The sequence below is a fragment of the Chelonoidis abingdonii genome, chromosome 10 (genome assembly GCF_003597395.2).
Source record: "Chelonoidis abingdonii isolate Lonesome George chromosome 10, CheloAbing_2.0, whole genome shotgun sequence".
Taxonomy (NCBI): Eukaryota; Metazoa; Chordata; order Testudines; family Testudinidae; genus Chelonoidis; species Chelonoidis abingdonii.
In genome coordinates, this window is record NC_133778.1 from 63184169 (window position 1) to 63201308 (window position 17140).

At 40.1% G+C, this 17140-nt stretch overlaps 1 protein-coding gene across 1 annotated transcript in view; it reads right to left on the reverse strand.

The window, feature by feature from the left end:
• Positions 1-17140, reverse strand: part of MGAT5 (alpha-1,6-mannosylglycoprotein 6-beta-N-acetylglucosaminyltransferase) — a 208607-nt gene that overhangs the window by 85242 nt on the left and 106225 nt on the right. Inside the window, exons 5-7 of the mRNA XM_032782597.2 lie at positions 16331-16420; positions 4424-4495; positions 2526-2687 (exon numbers count right to left, since the gene is read on the reverse strand). Of these exons, the coding sequence (XP_032638488.1) occupies positions 2526-2687; positions 4424-4495; positions 16331-16420 (324 nt within the window). The remainder of the gene's footprint in view (positions 1-2525; positions 2688-4423; positions 4496-16330; positions 16421-17140) is intronic.

Sequence of the window (17140 nt, forward strand, 5' to 3'; positions counted from 1 at the left end):
CGCTACACCCGTAGCAGACCAGGAGTACAGCCAGCGCTGCAGACAGGGAGTTGCAGCGCTGGCTGAGCTTTGTAAGTGTGGACACCGAGTAAGTTGCAGCGCTGTAACCCCCTCACCAGCGCTGCAACTTGCAAGCGTAGCCAAGGCCTTAGACCATTTTTACAAACCACTGCAGTGCCTTTTTTAATCTTTTACATCCTCAGGTATGATCTAAACAATATGATTACACAACAAGAAAATGCATTAAAAATGAGGGGAAGCAGACAGATGGAGAAAAAAATATGATTCTATATAAAAAAAGGCATTTGCCTTTTTGTCCCAATAAAGTTTGAGGTCAAAAGATTATAAGAAGGAGAACAGAAAATAAAATATTACAATTAACTCACATTTTATACAATATGTGAAGATAGCATTTTAATCATTCAAACATTGGAATGTTAAGTAATTTCCATTAAAAATTAAAGGAGTCTAAAGACTAATAAGTCAAGATTAATTACAGGACATGTCAGTATTTCTTTTGCTCTTGGAGGACCATATTTTCTCATTAGATGCTTGCACTAGCTCGACACTCCGGCTGAGAAGGAAACGACGTGTTTCTCTCTGGGGCTACTTCACAGGACTGTACACACAAACCACTCTGGACTGCACAAGAGTGATAAGGGTGCTCCCCCACCCCAATGGAGGGAATTTTTCCTCTGCGGCTCTCCAGATCCTTTATGACCTTTGTAAAAAAGCAAACCTGTATCATAACTGAGCACCAAGCACTGTGAAGAACTATCATCCTACTTCGATGAGAAGATCATCTTGGCACATTCTCTAATAGCATGGATCTGCACCGCCTATCCCTACCAACCAATAGCCCAGCTGCATTCCCACACTTTAAACAGTTCACTCAAGAAGTTCTGGATGCCCTAAGAATCTCGACTCAAGATAGTTATGAACAGCTGGTACCATTCCTGACCAAAATAGTCAACATCTCAGAGACGAATCTTCCCTTCTTCCTTCAAACACAAAATAGTCAGACCAAAACTGAGCAAACTCACTCAGGAGACATAGCCAAATATCACCCTATGTCAAACTTCCCATTTATCTTCATAGAGAAGTTAGCTAAAGGCCAACTACAAGATCAACTAATTGAAACTAATATTTCTAGACCTGGAACAACCTGGCTTCAGGCCAGGACATGGAATTAAAATAATTTCAGTGGCACTCATGAATGGTGTCCTGTTAGTTGATTGAGGGCAACATCCATTCTAATCTTCTGGGTCATCTCCGCAACATTTGACACAGTCGATCATGAAATACTGTTGTCTTGTCTGTGAGAGGTGGCAGGAATCCAGGGCAACACATTGATATGGTCCGAGTCCTTCCTGGAGGGATGCACCCAACAAATAGAAATGGAAAACTGCATGTCATCCCACAAGGATGAATTCCCTCTCTGGCCCTTTTCAACTACATACAACCACTAGGTGAACTGGTCAGACAACACTGACTCAAGTACCACCAACATGAAGATGACACACAGCCCTACCTATCCTTCATGACACACGACCACAGGACTATCACCAAGTTTGGCTCAGTGATTGGATGAGATCAGTTCAGAGATGAAGAGAAGCTGGCTACAGCTGAACCTGAGCACAAGTGATACTAGTTGACAGAGGAAAGCATTTTGAAGAATTGCAGACAAGTTAAAGTCTCCTTTGGTCTGTAATTGGTCAATTCCGTTTTTACTTTAGGAGCCCTCTTGGATATCTCACTGATAAACTCTTACATAGCAGGAATGCTTTCTATCGTCTCTCATTAGCTAAAAGTCTCAATTCCATCCTGGCAGATGATGACCTGGCCTCAGTTATTTATGTCGATCACCTCTCAGTTGGACTGTACAAATGTAATACACCTGGGCATGAAGCCTTCATTGCTTAAGAAATGCCAACTCATATAAATTGCTGTAGAACGTCTCCTCAGCAACACATCAGACCTGTCCACTGTTCTCAACACCGATTTCTCACATTCAAGATCTCAGTCCTTATCTTCACGGCAATCCATAGCCTGGGCCCAGCATATCTAAAAGTCCATCCATCTAAAGCTCTGGGATGAAGACAGTGGTCGATAACTCCACTCCTCTGGTGCAATCTATAATAAGGGAAAATCTTGTCTCTGTGGACCAGTTTGAAACTGTGGCACAAACTCCCCCAAGAACTAAAGACCATCACAACCCCCCACCACACACCTTTTTGCTCCAAGTATAAGGCATATTCTTTTGATTCTGCTTTCTCTAACACAGACACATAGCAACCTGTATATTTAAAAAAATCCCACACTCTCCCTAACCCCTCTCTCCCAAAACCCCTACACACAAAATAACCTACTAGCCCCGCTGAGATCTTCTTGGAAACAGGAGTAAGAACAAGTAAGAGAGTAAGTAATTTTTACCTCTTTCCCCTCAAGCACTGCTTAGATGGCAAGCACACTTTCCAAAAGCTGTTATGATTTCAACTGCCAGAAGCAGTTAATAAAAAACTCACTTTTTTTCGTTTTCTTTTCTCCAGGTTTTGCTTTTCTGCAAGCGACTTAATTGCTTTAATCCAAGCATCAGCCATTCGTCTGATGCGCAACATCATCCATCGGAATTCTTCATGCTTTGACATCATTTTGTAGAGGAGATCAAAGTTGCTATGAATTTCAGCCTTCAATTAAACATTAAGTAATAAAATCAGAACTTCATACAGTGTAATTTTCTTCAGTGACAATCTGTCACATTTAAACACTGTGCTTCACATCCCCCATCTGTAAAATGAAGAAAAATATACCACCTATCTCACAGGTGGTTAAGGCTTTAATTAACACTTATAAAGTCTAGAAAGACCTTTGGCTGGAAACCACTATCACTATAGAAGTCTCAGTTATTTTTATTACTACCTTATAGCCTGGGAAAGTACCAAAGTCATGAGTTTATGCAGAGCTCAGAAAGGATTTTTATTTGTACAGTATTGTAGTTCTGTTTTTGATTATGTGATTATAAAGTGAGCCTAAGTGGTTCTACCTCAGATAATCTATGATTAAAATGCACTAGAAACAAAAGAGAAGTAGCCCCAAGGCACTACAATTATTTTTCATGAATGACCAAAGAAAGAAGAAGTCAGCCGTGACAACATTAAGAAAGCAGCCTTAACTGGAAACAGTCCTTCTGCTAGAACAGATTAATCTAAGAACAACTGATTCTGCAGAATGGAGGCATCCTATATCCACTGTCAGGTTAACAATGTTCATATATAGGCCATCAATTACCCTAATGTATACACAAGTGCTTTACAATCAAATAAAGTTTATAGCTCTGGAGCCAATAGCATAGCTAGCGGGGTTTAGTGGAAGCAGCCGCTTCCTCTTAGGGTGGCAAGCGCACAAGCGGCACCTGCCGGCTGGCTCTGCCAGCAGCACGGCCAGAGGAGCCATGCGGGGGCGGCAGACGTGGCTGGAGGAGCGATGGGGCTGGCTCCTCGGCTCAGGGCTCGGTGGCCAAACACTCCCCACCCCTTGCTAATGCGGCGGGTAGGGGGAGGCAAAAGGGCCCCTGTGCCTTTAAGGCCACCTGGCTGGTGAGCCCCGTGTGGAGCATGTCGAGTGCTGGGAGCAGGCCGGGGACAGGCGGCGGCGCAAGAGGGAAGGTGAGCAGGGGGGAGGAGGTCCGGTCGGGGGGCTTGGTCAGAGGAGCAGCCAAGGGAGGGCACCTTTTTTATGTTTGCTCCCCCTACACTGAAAACCTGGCTATGCCACTGTCTGGAACATATGAAGAAAAACCAAATTTTAGGAAGAATAAAAATGCTGATATAAAACTAAAATACAATCAAGTGTACGAGCCATTTGCTGAGACTCTGGCCCTTGAGACATTATTGCTATGACTAGAGAAAGCTTGCAGTGCATAAAGCCATCAATTTTTTTTTTAAATGGACAGTTTACACCAATTCTGAATGGCCACAGAAGATAGTTAGCACCTTTTTAACTTTATCCAGCAATATGAAGCCCTCAATTTTGCAAAGATTTGTATACGTGCTTAAACTTTATGCACTGCAAAAGTCCCATTAACTTAAATGGGACTACTCGGTGCACAAGTCTTTGTATGACTTGGACTCACGATTGTAACTTAAGGCAATAATGGAGGAAAACTGCGTCAAATGCAAGTATGTAGCTTCAATCGTAACTTTCTCCAAAGAGTAGGAATATGACTGGAGGACTCTAGTGTTAATATACTCCTTGGCATTTACAGGGTATAAGCTTCCAATTTTTGTCTGTGGTCTGATTCACAAACTGCTTCCTTGCCTATACAGTAAGTAATAAGCTGAACAATGAAAATGAATCTGTTGGACAATTTCACTGAACATTTAAATAGGTTTTAAGGCACAGCCAAAATCACCACTGCTCTCACCATTGCTTTTTGATCAGTTTCTTCATCAGGATTTTTTGCTCTCCAAGGTAAATGAGGACACCAGTTTTCAACCTGCAAAAATAATGGATGGAAAAGTTCTTTTGTTCTGCTTTCAACATGTGCAACTTTATCAAATTCTCTTGTATTTCATTTGTGTTATACTTCTCTACAGCTTGATTGATGAATATGAAGTCAGCCTAAAACAAAGACATTTACTGTTATGATGTGTCTTCCCAGGAAAAGACATCAAAAATGCTTTGCTGTATAAATGGATATCAGGGGAAAACTTAAGATATAGAAAAAATTCTACTCATATCTTAAATATAGTTTAAAGAAGGTCATTTTCAATAGCTGCTTGCTTTTTATTAGGGAAAAAAGGAATAATAATAAAATAGTTTGGAATAGGTTACCCAGTTCCAAGGACATGGCTATAAAACTATAGGGATGGATTTAAAAATAGGGTCAAAGTATTCTATCCTGTACATTTGAGTTCTCCTGTATCAGTCTAGACAAGAAACATTATACTGCCAGTGAGGAGGCTTGTTGGGAAGTAACAGGAGAGGTGCAGATAACACAGGAAAATGCATGCGTTTAACAATAAAATGGCACCACACATCAATGTTAAGACAAAGGAAAGGTAACCACAAGGACTGAGTGACTATAATGACGGGGGAACCATGACAGTAACTGCTACCATTGTATTCTGGTAGCAGCTCAAGTAGTCACTGCTGCTTGTATAATGGCTGGTTAGTACAGCATCTTCCTGCTCTTCAATTTAAGATCTGCAGAGTGGAAGGGTTCTTAAGCTGCACTGAGGCCAAAACGATTGGTTTACTGATGATGTTGTGGAGAAGGAAGAACGTGTGTGCTGTCTGCCCAACTCTCAACACTATTGGAGAGAAGGCACTAAAGGTCCAAGATACCTGGACATGTATTGGGGAGAGGAGAGAGCAAGAGTGTGCTGGCCAGCTAGGATATCATCACTAACAGGGCTTGTGGTAGGAATTTCATGGGAGCAGAAGTCAGTGTTGCTGTTGTTATGCTCCTGTGTTTACAACAACAGTCAAAATAAATGCAATATTTAGCCTACAGATAAACAAGGAGGGTAAGGTAAAAGATATTACCTCACCCACCTTGTCTCACTCCTATCCTGGGACTAACATATTTGCAATGTTGTTATAGCCATGTTTAGCTTGCTCAAACCTACTGTATGTTCTGAAAGCAGTCAACTCAAAATCAGTAGGTGAGTAGCTTAAGCGAAATAGCATGTAAAAAGATCACTTACAAAAGCAAATTACACAAAAATAATTTAGTAGAAACCATAACCTCATTAAGGAGCAAAAAAAAAAAAAAAAAAAATCCAACCCAGCTGGGTTCCCCAATCTATATATGAGCATTCAAACAAACGTTAGGGCCTCCTTCATTCAACATATTTAGTAGAGTGTCTGAAAGTGGTGATGGGGTCAATTCCCCCTTGGGAAATGCCTGGCTCTTCATTACACTCAAACTCAGGAAAGATGCTGGAAATTGTAGTAATAGTTCGTAATTTTAATTAACACATGCTGCAAAAGCACTAGTGAAAACATACTAGAAACTTCCATTCTTGCAACCTCAGACACACAAATCAGCTTGGCTTTGCTAAACAATTGTATTTTTTAACCAGGTAGGCACTGAGATTTAGCATTGGCCAGAATACGCAGGAAAGGGGGAAAGCAGGATCAAAAGTGACACCAAGATCGTAGGCCTTGTTTTGCAGACAGACATTAACAAATTCCACCACTGATCCAAGCCAAAACTCATCCAGCAGAAAAACACATTTAGAACTTGGTGAATCCTTGCAACAGAGCGAAGGAAGCAGGATTGCGCACACACTAGGTATTCAGCAGCAGTGAACTGAAATTTTCTGTTAATGCTCTGGAAATGACCAGTAAGCAAGTAAACATTGCCTTCTGCAATTCAGAAAGTGGCACCAGACAATTTACCCATATTAGAGAACCTTGCCCCTCAGTTCAAAGGGCTGTAGGTGCCATCTTTGTGGTGGGGGAGAGAAATCAGGCCACATTCAAAGTTTTAAGTTGACATGCTGAGCTCTAGGAAAAGAAAGGGAGTCCACAAGAATGTACAGCTTTCTACTGCAGAAATCAAAAATACATGAGCTGCTGTCCCCTATATATGGGTCTTAACACGCTGTTGACTTTTACTAGCCCTGCCTATAAGAAATATGTAGAATCAATATTTTTTCATCATTTGGGACATCAGTAATTACATTAAGAATGTTTGGGTAGTAATAGGGAGATCTGAGCTCTGAAACATCAATATGTTAGAGGCTTATTTTTCCCCTAAAAGAAAATACAAGTTACTAGAAAAACTAGATTAATATGGTGCAAATGGAAAAAAGTTTGAATATTATGTCATTGGCCTTTTCATACAAGCAAATTCCTCTCTGTTGTGTCATGTGAACCCAATGATACTATATGACATACTGACTGCTCTTGCTACATCTTCTCCTGGTGATGGATGCAAAAAACTCTGCTGTGCACAATGGTGACCTGTGTTAATGCCTGCACTTACTGCACTTATTCTCCTACTCTTCACTCCCCTGCTCCTTTCTGCTTTTTGTTATAGCTGAGTCAGGGTCTATCCTAGTATGGGTCTGTACAGTGACCAGTATAATGGGCTTCTGTCCTAGTAAAGGACCCTAGTATATACCAGAGAGAGAAGGTGAGTGAGGTAATATCTTTTATCGGACTAACTACTGTTGGTGAGAGAGAAATTTTCAAGTTTACACAGAGCTGCTCTTCAAGTTTGGGAAATGTACTCACTCCCGGTTTCTTGTTTCTCTAACCAACAGAAATTGGTCCAATAGAAGATAATACCTAGTCCACTTTATCTCTCTAACATCCTGGGACCCAAATGGCTATAACGTAGCATCTACTATAATAGATAAAAATAATAATCAGGTGTCCATGCTGATATCATATTTGATACTCAATATTATGAGGTGTTATTTACTTTGTCAATCATCTCCCACAATTAGTTTGACTTCCATGCAGTTTGCTGACCAGCCTTATTGTTTTCTGCAAGGTTTAATACAGACTATTTATTTTGGACTGGTTTTGCAGCTTGCATCTACTCAAATAGCTTCCCTCAGAAATGCATTCTGGGTTCAAGATTTCTGTAGCTACTGGATGAGCAGTGAAGAATGTAGCTAGTTTTTTTTTTTATAACCCTGCCCATTGCTGTGGCATCTGAGAGGCTTATAAATTTACAGAAAGGAACACAAAGGTAAATGCAGCCAGTTCTCCTTCCCTAATTCAGTAAAAAAGGTGATGATCTTTTTCTTTTTAAATGGAATGATGGTGAGGTGACTGCAGAGGCTAGATGAAGAACTGCGTTTTATGTTTTGTTCTCTAAACACTGAGAATCATCTTCATTCTGGTCTTTTCTAACAATGAGTTGTGGGCCATTTGAAGAGAAAGCTTTGACTCTTGGACACACAAATTTCATTCGATATTAGTAGTGCCATTGTTCCAGTGGATCTCAGATGTTGTAGGAAGTCCTTATTTGCAATGAACAGCTCCCCTTTGGTTACTTATGCCAGTCCCGTGGAAGGATTTTAAAAAGGCGATGCATAGTTGGTGGAAGGAGGAGTATATTAAGCATTACAAGGCATTGTTGAAGCCAGGCAGAGGAGAACATTGAGAACTTGGTGTTACAAGGCTGCTCCTATCAGAGATGTGGCTTATCTAAGTATGCCCTGACCAATCTCCATTTCAGAAGTTGGAAATAATCGTGTTCAACATTTGGCCAATGATGATTATCCACTGTAGGGAGTATTCAGCCCCCCTTAGCAATCGCAGATGGCAAGCTAATAAAGTAGAATTAAACGTACAACTCATACAGACAGATTTGAAGCACGCTGTGGAAACAGCCATTTTCTGGACATGGCTGTTACAGACCTTAATAGCTCTGGATCCCTTTTAAAAAGGAGACAGCAGCAGCTGAAAGCAAATGGTCCACGACTGAGCTACCATATGATTCTGTTGCACACATTTATGGTAATTGCAGCCTTTCCGATTTTCTTGATCAGCATTTCTATTTGGATCTTTTAACTGACTTGGAGAAGAAAATGCTAAGAACGGAGAAGTAATGGTGTATGTCTAGTATGTGAATTGAAAAACAAATCCTCTATTGTACTTTTAAGTCACCCATTACAGTAGTGTTTGAGAGACTCACAATCGTTTATATATTTATTCTCAGCACCTGTGAGGCAGGGAAGTGCTATTATCCCCACTGAATAGAGAACTGAACTGAGGCACAGAAAGGCTAAGTGACTTGCTCTAAAAATCACCTGCCACAAATTAGCCTTAGGGAAAGTTTAATTTCTTCAGGAATTGCAACACAAATGTTCCTCTCCAATGGCCCACAACACATAGCCACATTACCTACCATGAGAGCGTCTTTGTAAATATCTGCCCTTCAATAAAGCTCAAAAAGCATTTCTTAGAATACTTTGCACACCAGTGGTGCAGCTAGGATGGGAAAGGTGGGTAGGCCACGGCTTTCAGGTGGGTGAGAGAGGTGGAAGGAAGGATCGAGACAGGGGGCAGGAGGGATCCAATGCCCTGGGAAGGGCAATAGGAGGGATGGGGGGGAGCCCTTCTCCCTACCCCCTCCAACCAGCTCCTACCGCTCAGCAGGCACCTGAAGAGAAGCTGCCCAGGGCACACAAGCTGCGGAGTGCACCTGTAGGGCGGAGGGGGACCCCAGCGAGGCTCGAGCTCCGCACACCCCCGGGTTGGGTCTGTTATCCCAATCACGTGGCACATCTCTCTCCTGCCAGTGCCATGTACTACTGCCCCGGTCTCTGACCCCATCACTAGGGGCTGGAGACTGAGGCAACAGAATGTGGTGCTGGCAGGAGAGGGATGCACCATGTGGCTGAGCTGATGGACACCGAGCTGGGGGTGGGAGTCCCAGCCCACGGATTCGTGAGACTCTGGCCCACCCAGGCCCACCCATGGCTATGCCCCCGTTGCACAGATGAGTGATCCACCTTAGATGCCCATTACGATAGCATCTGGGCATCTAACATTTGTTAACATTTATCCTCAATGCCCCTGTGAGGTAGACAAGCACTATTCCCATTTTACAGATGGGAAACCGAGGCAGAGAGCGACTAAGGAAATTTTGGTGGTGCAAGGAATTGAACCAAATCCAAGGCTAATATGCTCAAACTACTGAATCATCCTTCCTCTCCATTAGATATTGAATATGGTTATCACCTTCTAGTGGTCAGTGCCCACTAAAGGAGTGTCAAATGTAATTTAAGCACAAAGTGTTACAGAAATCCAGTGAAGTTATGGCCTATTATTTTCTTCCTACAAGTCTCAGACTGAAATTTATTTAACCAAGTTTGTCTGAGTAGTTTTCATGATGCTGTTTTGACATTACCTAAAGCTGGAAAGAAATACAAATCACCTCACAGCTATCGGCTGGCTTCTAAATGAAGCAAAAAGGCTGCTTCAAAGATGGCATTAGTGCCCCCACAAGGAAGCTAGTAAACAGGTGAAGATTAAAGAGGGCTGCATGAAATAAAAACTCAGTGGGCAATGGGCAAAAAATTAAATAAAAAACCCTATGAAAAATTATTCCTTACAATTTTATGATGAGATCTGTGATTCCCTAATGGAAATACAGTTTTTCCACTGAATAAATCATGAATTTCCAAAGACATCATTTTGCCCAGAAGCAAAGTCATCCCTGAAAGTCAGAGCTGAATCAGTGACTGTATGCAGTAAAACGTAAGTGAAAAATTATGTTTCAGAAAACAAGCCAATTTTTTTTGTTAAAAGGGTGAGTTTTTATCCCAAAGACAGACATATTTAGTCCCTAATACCGAGAATGTTTAATTATTTTTCAAGTTAGAGGAGCAACTATTTTCAGCATCCTAGAAAAACAACTCCAAGTTATCATTAGGATATTGAAAACTGCTGCTTTTCTGATTAACACAATGAGGGTTTATCTTATATTCTAGATCGAAGGGTCACACTGTTTCACTACAACACAAAGAGGAGACACCAACATAGAAAATAAGATGTTTAATTTGGTACTAAGCAGCAGTTGCCCTTAATGATTTTAAAAATAATATAAACTAACAGAAGATATCAATTATTGTATTATGCCATATTTTGACAGTAACAGTAGTGCATAATACGACAAGACTTGACATCATTATGTACTATTACTATTGATATGTAATGAAAATGTAAAAATAAAAAATACATTTCAACTTAAAAATTTCATGTTGAAACGCAATCCTTCCAGAGCAAAATATTCAAAAATGGAAATTCTGATTTAAAAATTAATTTCTGTAACAAATGCCACTGAAATTATTAGGATTTTCACAAACAAAACTGGTTTTTGTCAAAAATGTTCCAACCAGCTCTAAATCCTAGGTGTGCCTCTAAGCTGCCGCATGACATTGGGCAAGTCACTTCACTTTCCTGCCCCGGTTTCACTGTCTAAAGTGAAGCGTGATATGTAGGTACCTTTGTAAAGCGTTTTGAGATCTATAAATACAAATCATATTACTACAGAAGGGGGCTTCATGAAAGCAGTGCATTCTGAGGAGAGATCTGAAAAAAAGTACATGCTTGTCATACTAGATTACAGAGGCTGTTAGAGAACAAGGAGAGAATATACCCAGGTCTAATCTATTTATCTATCTATGTTTTGTCATTTCCAACATATTGCATGTGTGTAATCAATTACATTATTTCTATACACTGACCTTTAAGGTGGAATTGAAAAAACCTTTAAAAAACAACTTTTGTTCCTTCTACAGTAATGAATTTTAATATTTTAAGGTGGCTGCCGTCTTCCCCCTACCCATCACTCAGAGTTCTGTAGCCAAATTTATCATTCAGCTTTTTACCCATATCATAAACCATCAATTCTCCATCATGGCCCACTTTGACAAATTATTCTGTGCAACACCATTTCCAAGTTATCTTTAGCAGCTCATAAATCCACTCCATTGTAGTGGTTATTAGAATTTCATTTCATGCTTGCATTCACAAACATTTAAGCTTTCAACCTTTGCTGTTGGGCATTAATCATGGCATTAATCATGGGATTAAGTATGCTGAATTTAAACTCAAGGTTAATAACATGTTCAACCAATATTAGTTTTACATACTGTTAAGGGAGAACTCTAAAAGGCAAAGACCTTTCTGTCAGTTCTTCCCTAAATACAAAAACAAATTGACCAGTAAAGAACTGTTCTTCTGTTCCACTATGAACACAAAAATCACACAAATTCAGTGTTACTTAAAAAGTCATTTGAAATAAAAGTCTGCAAACAGCCTAAATCCTTGTCAATCACTTAATCTCTTAAGCTACCACAGTAATTACAATGGAAGCAACATGTACAAATTGATATTAAAAATATATGGTGTCTGGTACAAGGCACCATTGAACAAATCTCCTCTTTAGTGAAAGGAAAAATAAATTAATTTTCCAAAATATTTCAGGTAGCAGAAAAGCCTATTTATAAAAATAGAGGGAAGTTAAACATATCTAAAATTATATATTTGTATAAACTTTTTGATACTGACTTACACCCATAATGGGTTAATTATGCAATTCGTAAATGACTCAGTTATTTTCTTCCTTATTTCCCTGGCATCTATAAATGTATAGTTACCTAATAAACTTTAGGCACCTCGTCTACCATTTAGATTATATACACATTCATCCTTCCTGATGTGAAAGGCTGAAATATAAGATTTACCCTCCCCACCAAGAACACATGCTGCATAAAACCCATCTTGCTCCACACCCAATAAAATAGCTTAATATGTTACTGATTAACTGTATCTTATTTGAAAGCAATGACTCACTGAGACATATTTGAGTCACAAATTATTGAACTGAATGCAGTGGTAACCAGGTGAAGTTCTATGGCATGTGTTGTACATGAGGTTAGACAAGACGGTTTAATGGCCTTAAAATCTGTGAAAGTGTTTCCAACTAGGTGTGATGGTCCAGGGCTGGCCATCTGACCCGAACTATATTTGTACTATAAACTATATTGAGTTTCATAGTCTCTGTACGTCGAAGAGCATGCTCTTTGACACAGCTAGGAAATGCTGTAAGATCTGCAGGGTCAGAGACTGTTAATGTAGAATACTTGAAGACTTGAAGAAAACTGCTTGTTGTAGCATGACCAAGGAAGGCAGAGATCTCTCACAAGTACCAAAGTGTTAACAATATATAAAAATATTACCTTAATGAGTTGTGATGCAAAAGATTTGTATAACGTTTAATACCTGAGGTACATATGCAACGGAAAAATCAAATACTGCATGATACTCACATTGACTAACACTAATGTCTTTAAAAGGGGCATAAATAATGACAAGCCAACGAGTGTTGAGATATTTGTAACGTTGTAATGGAACAGGGAACCTTGGAAATAGTTTAAGCTAAGAAGTGTGTACCAAAAAGAGAAAATAGACAAGGATCAGAATGATACATAATAAAAGGAATCATTGCCCCAATATTATAAGTAAGGTTGTGTTTTAGTCACGGAGGTCACGGAATCTGTGACTTCCAAAGACCTCCGTGACTTCAGCCATCACTGGCTTGGAGCTGTAGGGTCCCCGCCAGGCGGACACCCTGCCTCCCCGGAGTTTGGAGCTGCCAGCGGAGGAGGACCCTAGAGCTCCAAGCCCCCAGGGGTGTTGGGGTCCCCTGGAGCTCCCAGCCTGCCTGCAGCTACCCAGGCTCCCCATTTTCTCATGGATATTTTTAGTAAAAGTCAGGGACAGGTCACAGGCTTCTGTGATTTTTTCATTATTGCTCGTGATCTGTCCATGACTTTTACCAAAAATATCTGTGACAAAATCTTATCCTTAATCATAGGGGAGATAGGACCATCTGAAAATGGCACACAGTCTGTCACAGAACTACAGGGAAGGTGTTCTGCAGCTGATGGCAACTGTATGCTTCTCTGAATATGTGCTGTCTTTACAAAGTGTTAATCAATAAATCCATCCAAAGCTGACTCATCTAAGATTTGTTATCAAACCAATCCAACCTCTCACTAAACAATCACAGTTAAAATTGTTATCAATGATTGCTTATCAATTGGCTATTAATTATTGACAAATTATTGATCACTAATTATTGATTACCAACAAGGTTATAATGGATCACAAATTAAACATGAGCCAACTGTATAATACAGTTGCAAAAAGAGTCTAGCGCCATTCTGGGGTGTATTAACTCAAGTGTCATAAGCAAGGGCTTGTCTACACTAAAGCTGTAAATGAACGTAAGTTATCTTATGCTTCTCAGGGAGGTGGAGTACAGAAGTCTTCACCAGACCTGCTAAATCGACAACTCTGCATTGATTGCAGCAGTGCCAATTTAGCTGTTAAGTACAGACAAGCCCTAAGACGTAGAAGGTAATCATCCTACTCTACTCAGCATCAGTGAGGCCTCAGCTGGAAAACTGTTCAGTTTTGGGCACCCCTCTTTAAGAAAGATGTGGAAAAATTGGACACAGTCCAGAGGAGAGCAACAAAAATGATAAAGAGGTTTAGAAAAGCTGACAAATGAAAAAAGGTTAAAAAGTTGGGCACATTTAGTCTTGAGCAAAGAAAACTGAACGGGGACCTGGTAACAGTCTTCAAATACATTAAGAGCTTCTATAAAGAGGAAGGTGATCAATTTTTCTCCGTGGCTACTAAAGGTAAAATAAGAATTAATTGGCTTAATCTGCAGGAAGGCAGATTTTGGTTACATATTAGGACAAGCTTTTTAATTATAAGCATAATTAAGTACTGGACTAGATTACCAAAGCAGGTTGTAGAATCCCCATCTGTCATAAACAGATAGTTAAGGGTTAATGTCTCTTTTACCTGTAAAGGGTTAAGAAGCTCAGTGAACCTGGCTGACACCTGACCAGAGGACCAACAGGGGGACAAGATACTTTCAAATCTTGGTGGAGGGAAATCTTTTTTCGTGCTTTTTGTTTTGTTCGTTGTTCGCTTTGGGGCTAAGAGGGACCAGACGTACATCCAGGCTTTCCCAATCTTTCTGAATCAGTCTTTCATGTTTCAAAATTGTAGTAACTAGCCGGCAAAGGTGGATTAGTCTATGTTTGTTTTCTCAACTTGTAAATGTGTCTTTTTGCTGGAAGGATTTTTACCTCTGTTTGCTGTAACTTTGAATCTAAGGCTGGGGGTGGATGGGGGGTGTCCCTTAGTCTATATGAATCTGAGTACCCTGTAAAGCATTTTCCATCCTGATTTTACAGAGATAATTTTTACCTTTTCTTTCTTAATTAAAAGCTTTCTTTTTTAAGAACTTGATTGATTTTTCCTTGTTTAAAATCCAAGGGATTGAGTCTGAACTCACCAGGGACTGGTGGGGGAAAGGAGGGGGGATGGTTAATTCCTCCTTGTTTTAAGTATCCAAGGAGTTTGGATTGGTGTGAAGCCTCTCAAGGCAACCCAAGGAAGGGAAAGTCTAGGGGAAAAGGAGGGGGATGGTTAATTTCTCCTTGTTTTAAGATCCAAGGGGTTTTGGATCTGTGTTCCAGGAAGGTTTTGGGGGAACAGAAAGTATGCCAGACACTAAATTCTGGCTGGTGGCAGCGTATCAGATTTAAGCTAGTAATTAAGCTTAAAAGGGTTCATGCAGGTCCCCACTTCTTGTACCCTAATGTTCAAAGTGGGGAAAAAACCTTGACACCATCACTGGAGTTTTTTAAGAATAGGTTGGAAGAACACCTGTCAGGGATGTTCAGGGTATACATGTCCTGCCTCAGAAGATGTAGTTGACCTCTTGAGGTCCCTTCCAGCTCTATATTTCTCTCAGCATATCTGAAAGCTCTTTACAAGCATTAATGATTGAGGCTCACAAACGTGTCTTTGAGTAGGCAGCTCATTTTATAGATAGGGAATGCAAGATGGAGAGAGATCATGTGACTTGCCCAAGGTCACACAAGAAGTCAGCGACAGAGCTGGAAATGGAACTGTGCCTGCCACATAGTGTTTTAGCCAGCAAATTATACCTGCCTTCCAGAAGTGAAACAAGGAGTGGTAACAACATGGGAGGAAGAAACAAGCTGGAGACAAAAGTCATAGAAGACAAAGCCCTATGTTCAATGCAAAAATAAACAAAAAAACTAAAACAAAACAAAACTTTACAAGAGAAAAACCCAAGAACTCAAGAAACCTTGGCTTACAAGTTAAAGGAGATTCCTAACTCCTGTAATGCAGTATATATAGGAGGGGAGAACAACTGAATTCCATAAGGAGAAAACCACTGAAAGCATTTCATTCATTAATCTTAATCTGTTCATTTCTGGAAGTTTTAGCCTTTTTACCACATCACTGTCTGGAATCATTACAGAGCTGTTACTAATAATTTGGCAGATTTAATAGAGAACAATGACATTAATCGAATTCAGAAACGATGAAAGGCCAAAGACTTGACAGAGTCTTTTGACTACACTAGAGAATTTTGGTGCAAGCTGCAAACTGAATTTGAGGTGGTGCTAGGCGCTGGCTCTCTCCAGGTATTGCTTCTGGTACACCTTCCACTAACTCACTTGGGCTGCATGAGATCAATAAAATGAGACCTGCGATGAATTTTCAGGACCTCCAACAAAAACAGTACAATTCTCTAAGGCAGATATACCTAGGGCGCTCTAAATACTAGCAACACCCTTCGGAAATCATTTTAGTTTCTCTCTACCTCCTCATAGAACTCCTGTTCAAGATTTGTTCTCCTTTTCCCACATGAATTGTACAAGTAATTATCCATAAATACTGAGACATTTTAGTGCTCCCTTATGGTAGGTGTTATGCACTTCAAGACAGACTTACTGACCTCACTGAGGTAAATAAAAAAGGAGCATGTCGACCCATCCACACCATAACTTGCATAACATGGATCCGATCGCCACATATCTTTCATCCACTGAAACAAAACAAAAATAGCCAGTCTGTTAGGTTTAATGCTTGTGTGTAACCGTTAACTTTAAAAAGCCACGTTTTCATCAGAACTCAACTTGGGAGGAGGAAAAGCTATGTCAAGAGATGAAACAGACTAAAATCAGTAGTGACAGAAGCTGTGGAAACTGTACCACAGACTATAAGAAATGAGTTGATTATCTCTTTTAAGCCACTAATGCTAGGTCACCACATGCGGTCACCATGGATGACTATATTAAGCACTAACTGGCAGCCATATAAGAACAGACTTCAAAGACTGAATGGTGACTCGCATACTCTCTCCAGACCAAGACTGAGGCATGTTGGTGGCATGGCGCTGCTTACATTGCCTCTGGACATGTTGCACTTGCTCTTTGTTCAAACAGATCACTTCAGGCCCCAGTGCTGTCAGTCTGGCATCTTTACACAAGCAAAGAATTCACTTAAAAAAAAAAAAAAAATTTAATGAAGAACTACCTAGAATTAGTTGTCCTGGCAAAGTCATCAGAAAAAGTAACCAAATATAAATTGCTCTTCAGGATTATAAATTAGCAATTTAGCATTCAAATGACATAAATTACTTAGCAGTTTTGCAACCAGTTCATCTACGTTGTTCAAAACTGAAGTCACTGAGTTCATATAGGGCAGGGAGAGTTTGATTTTTTTTAAAAGTGAATTCACAATAAATATCAATATTTATTTCCAA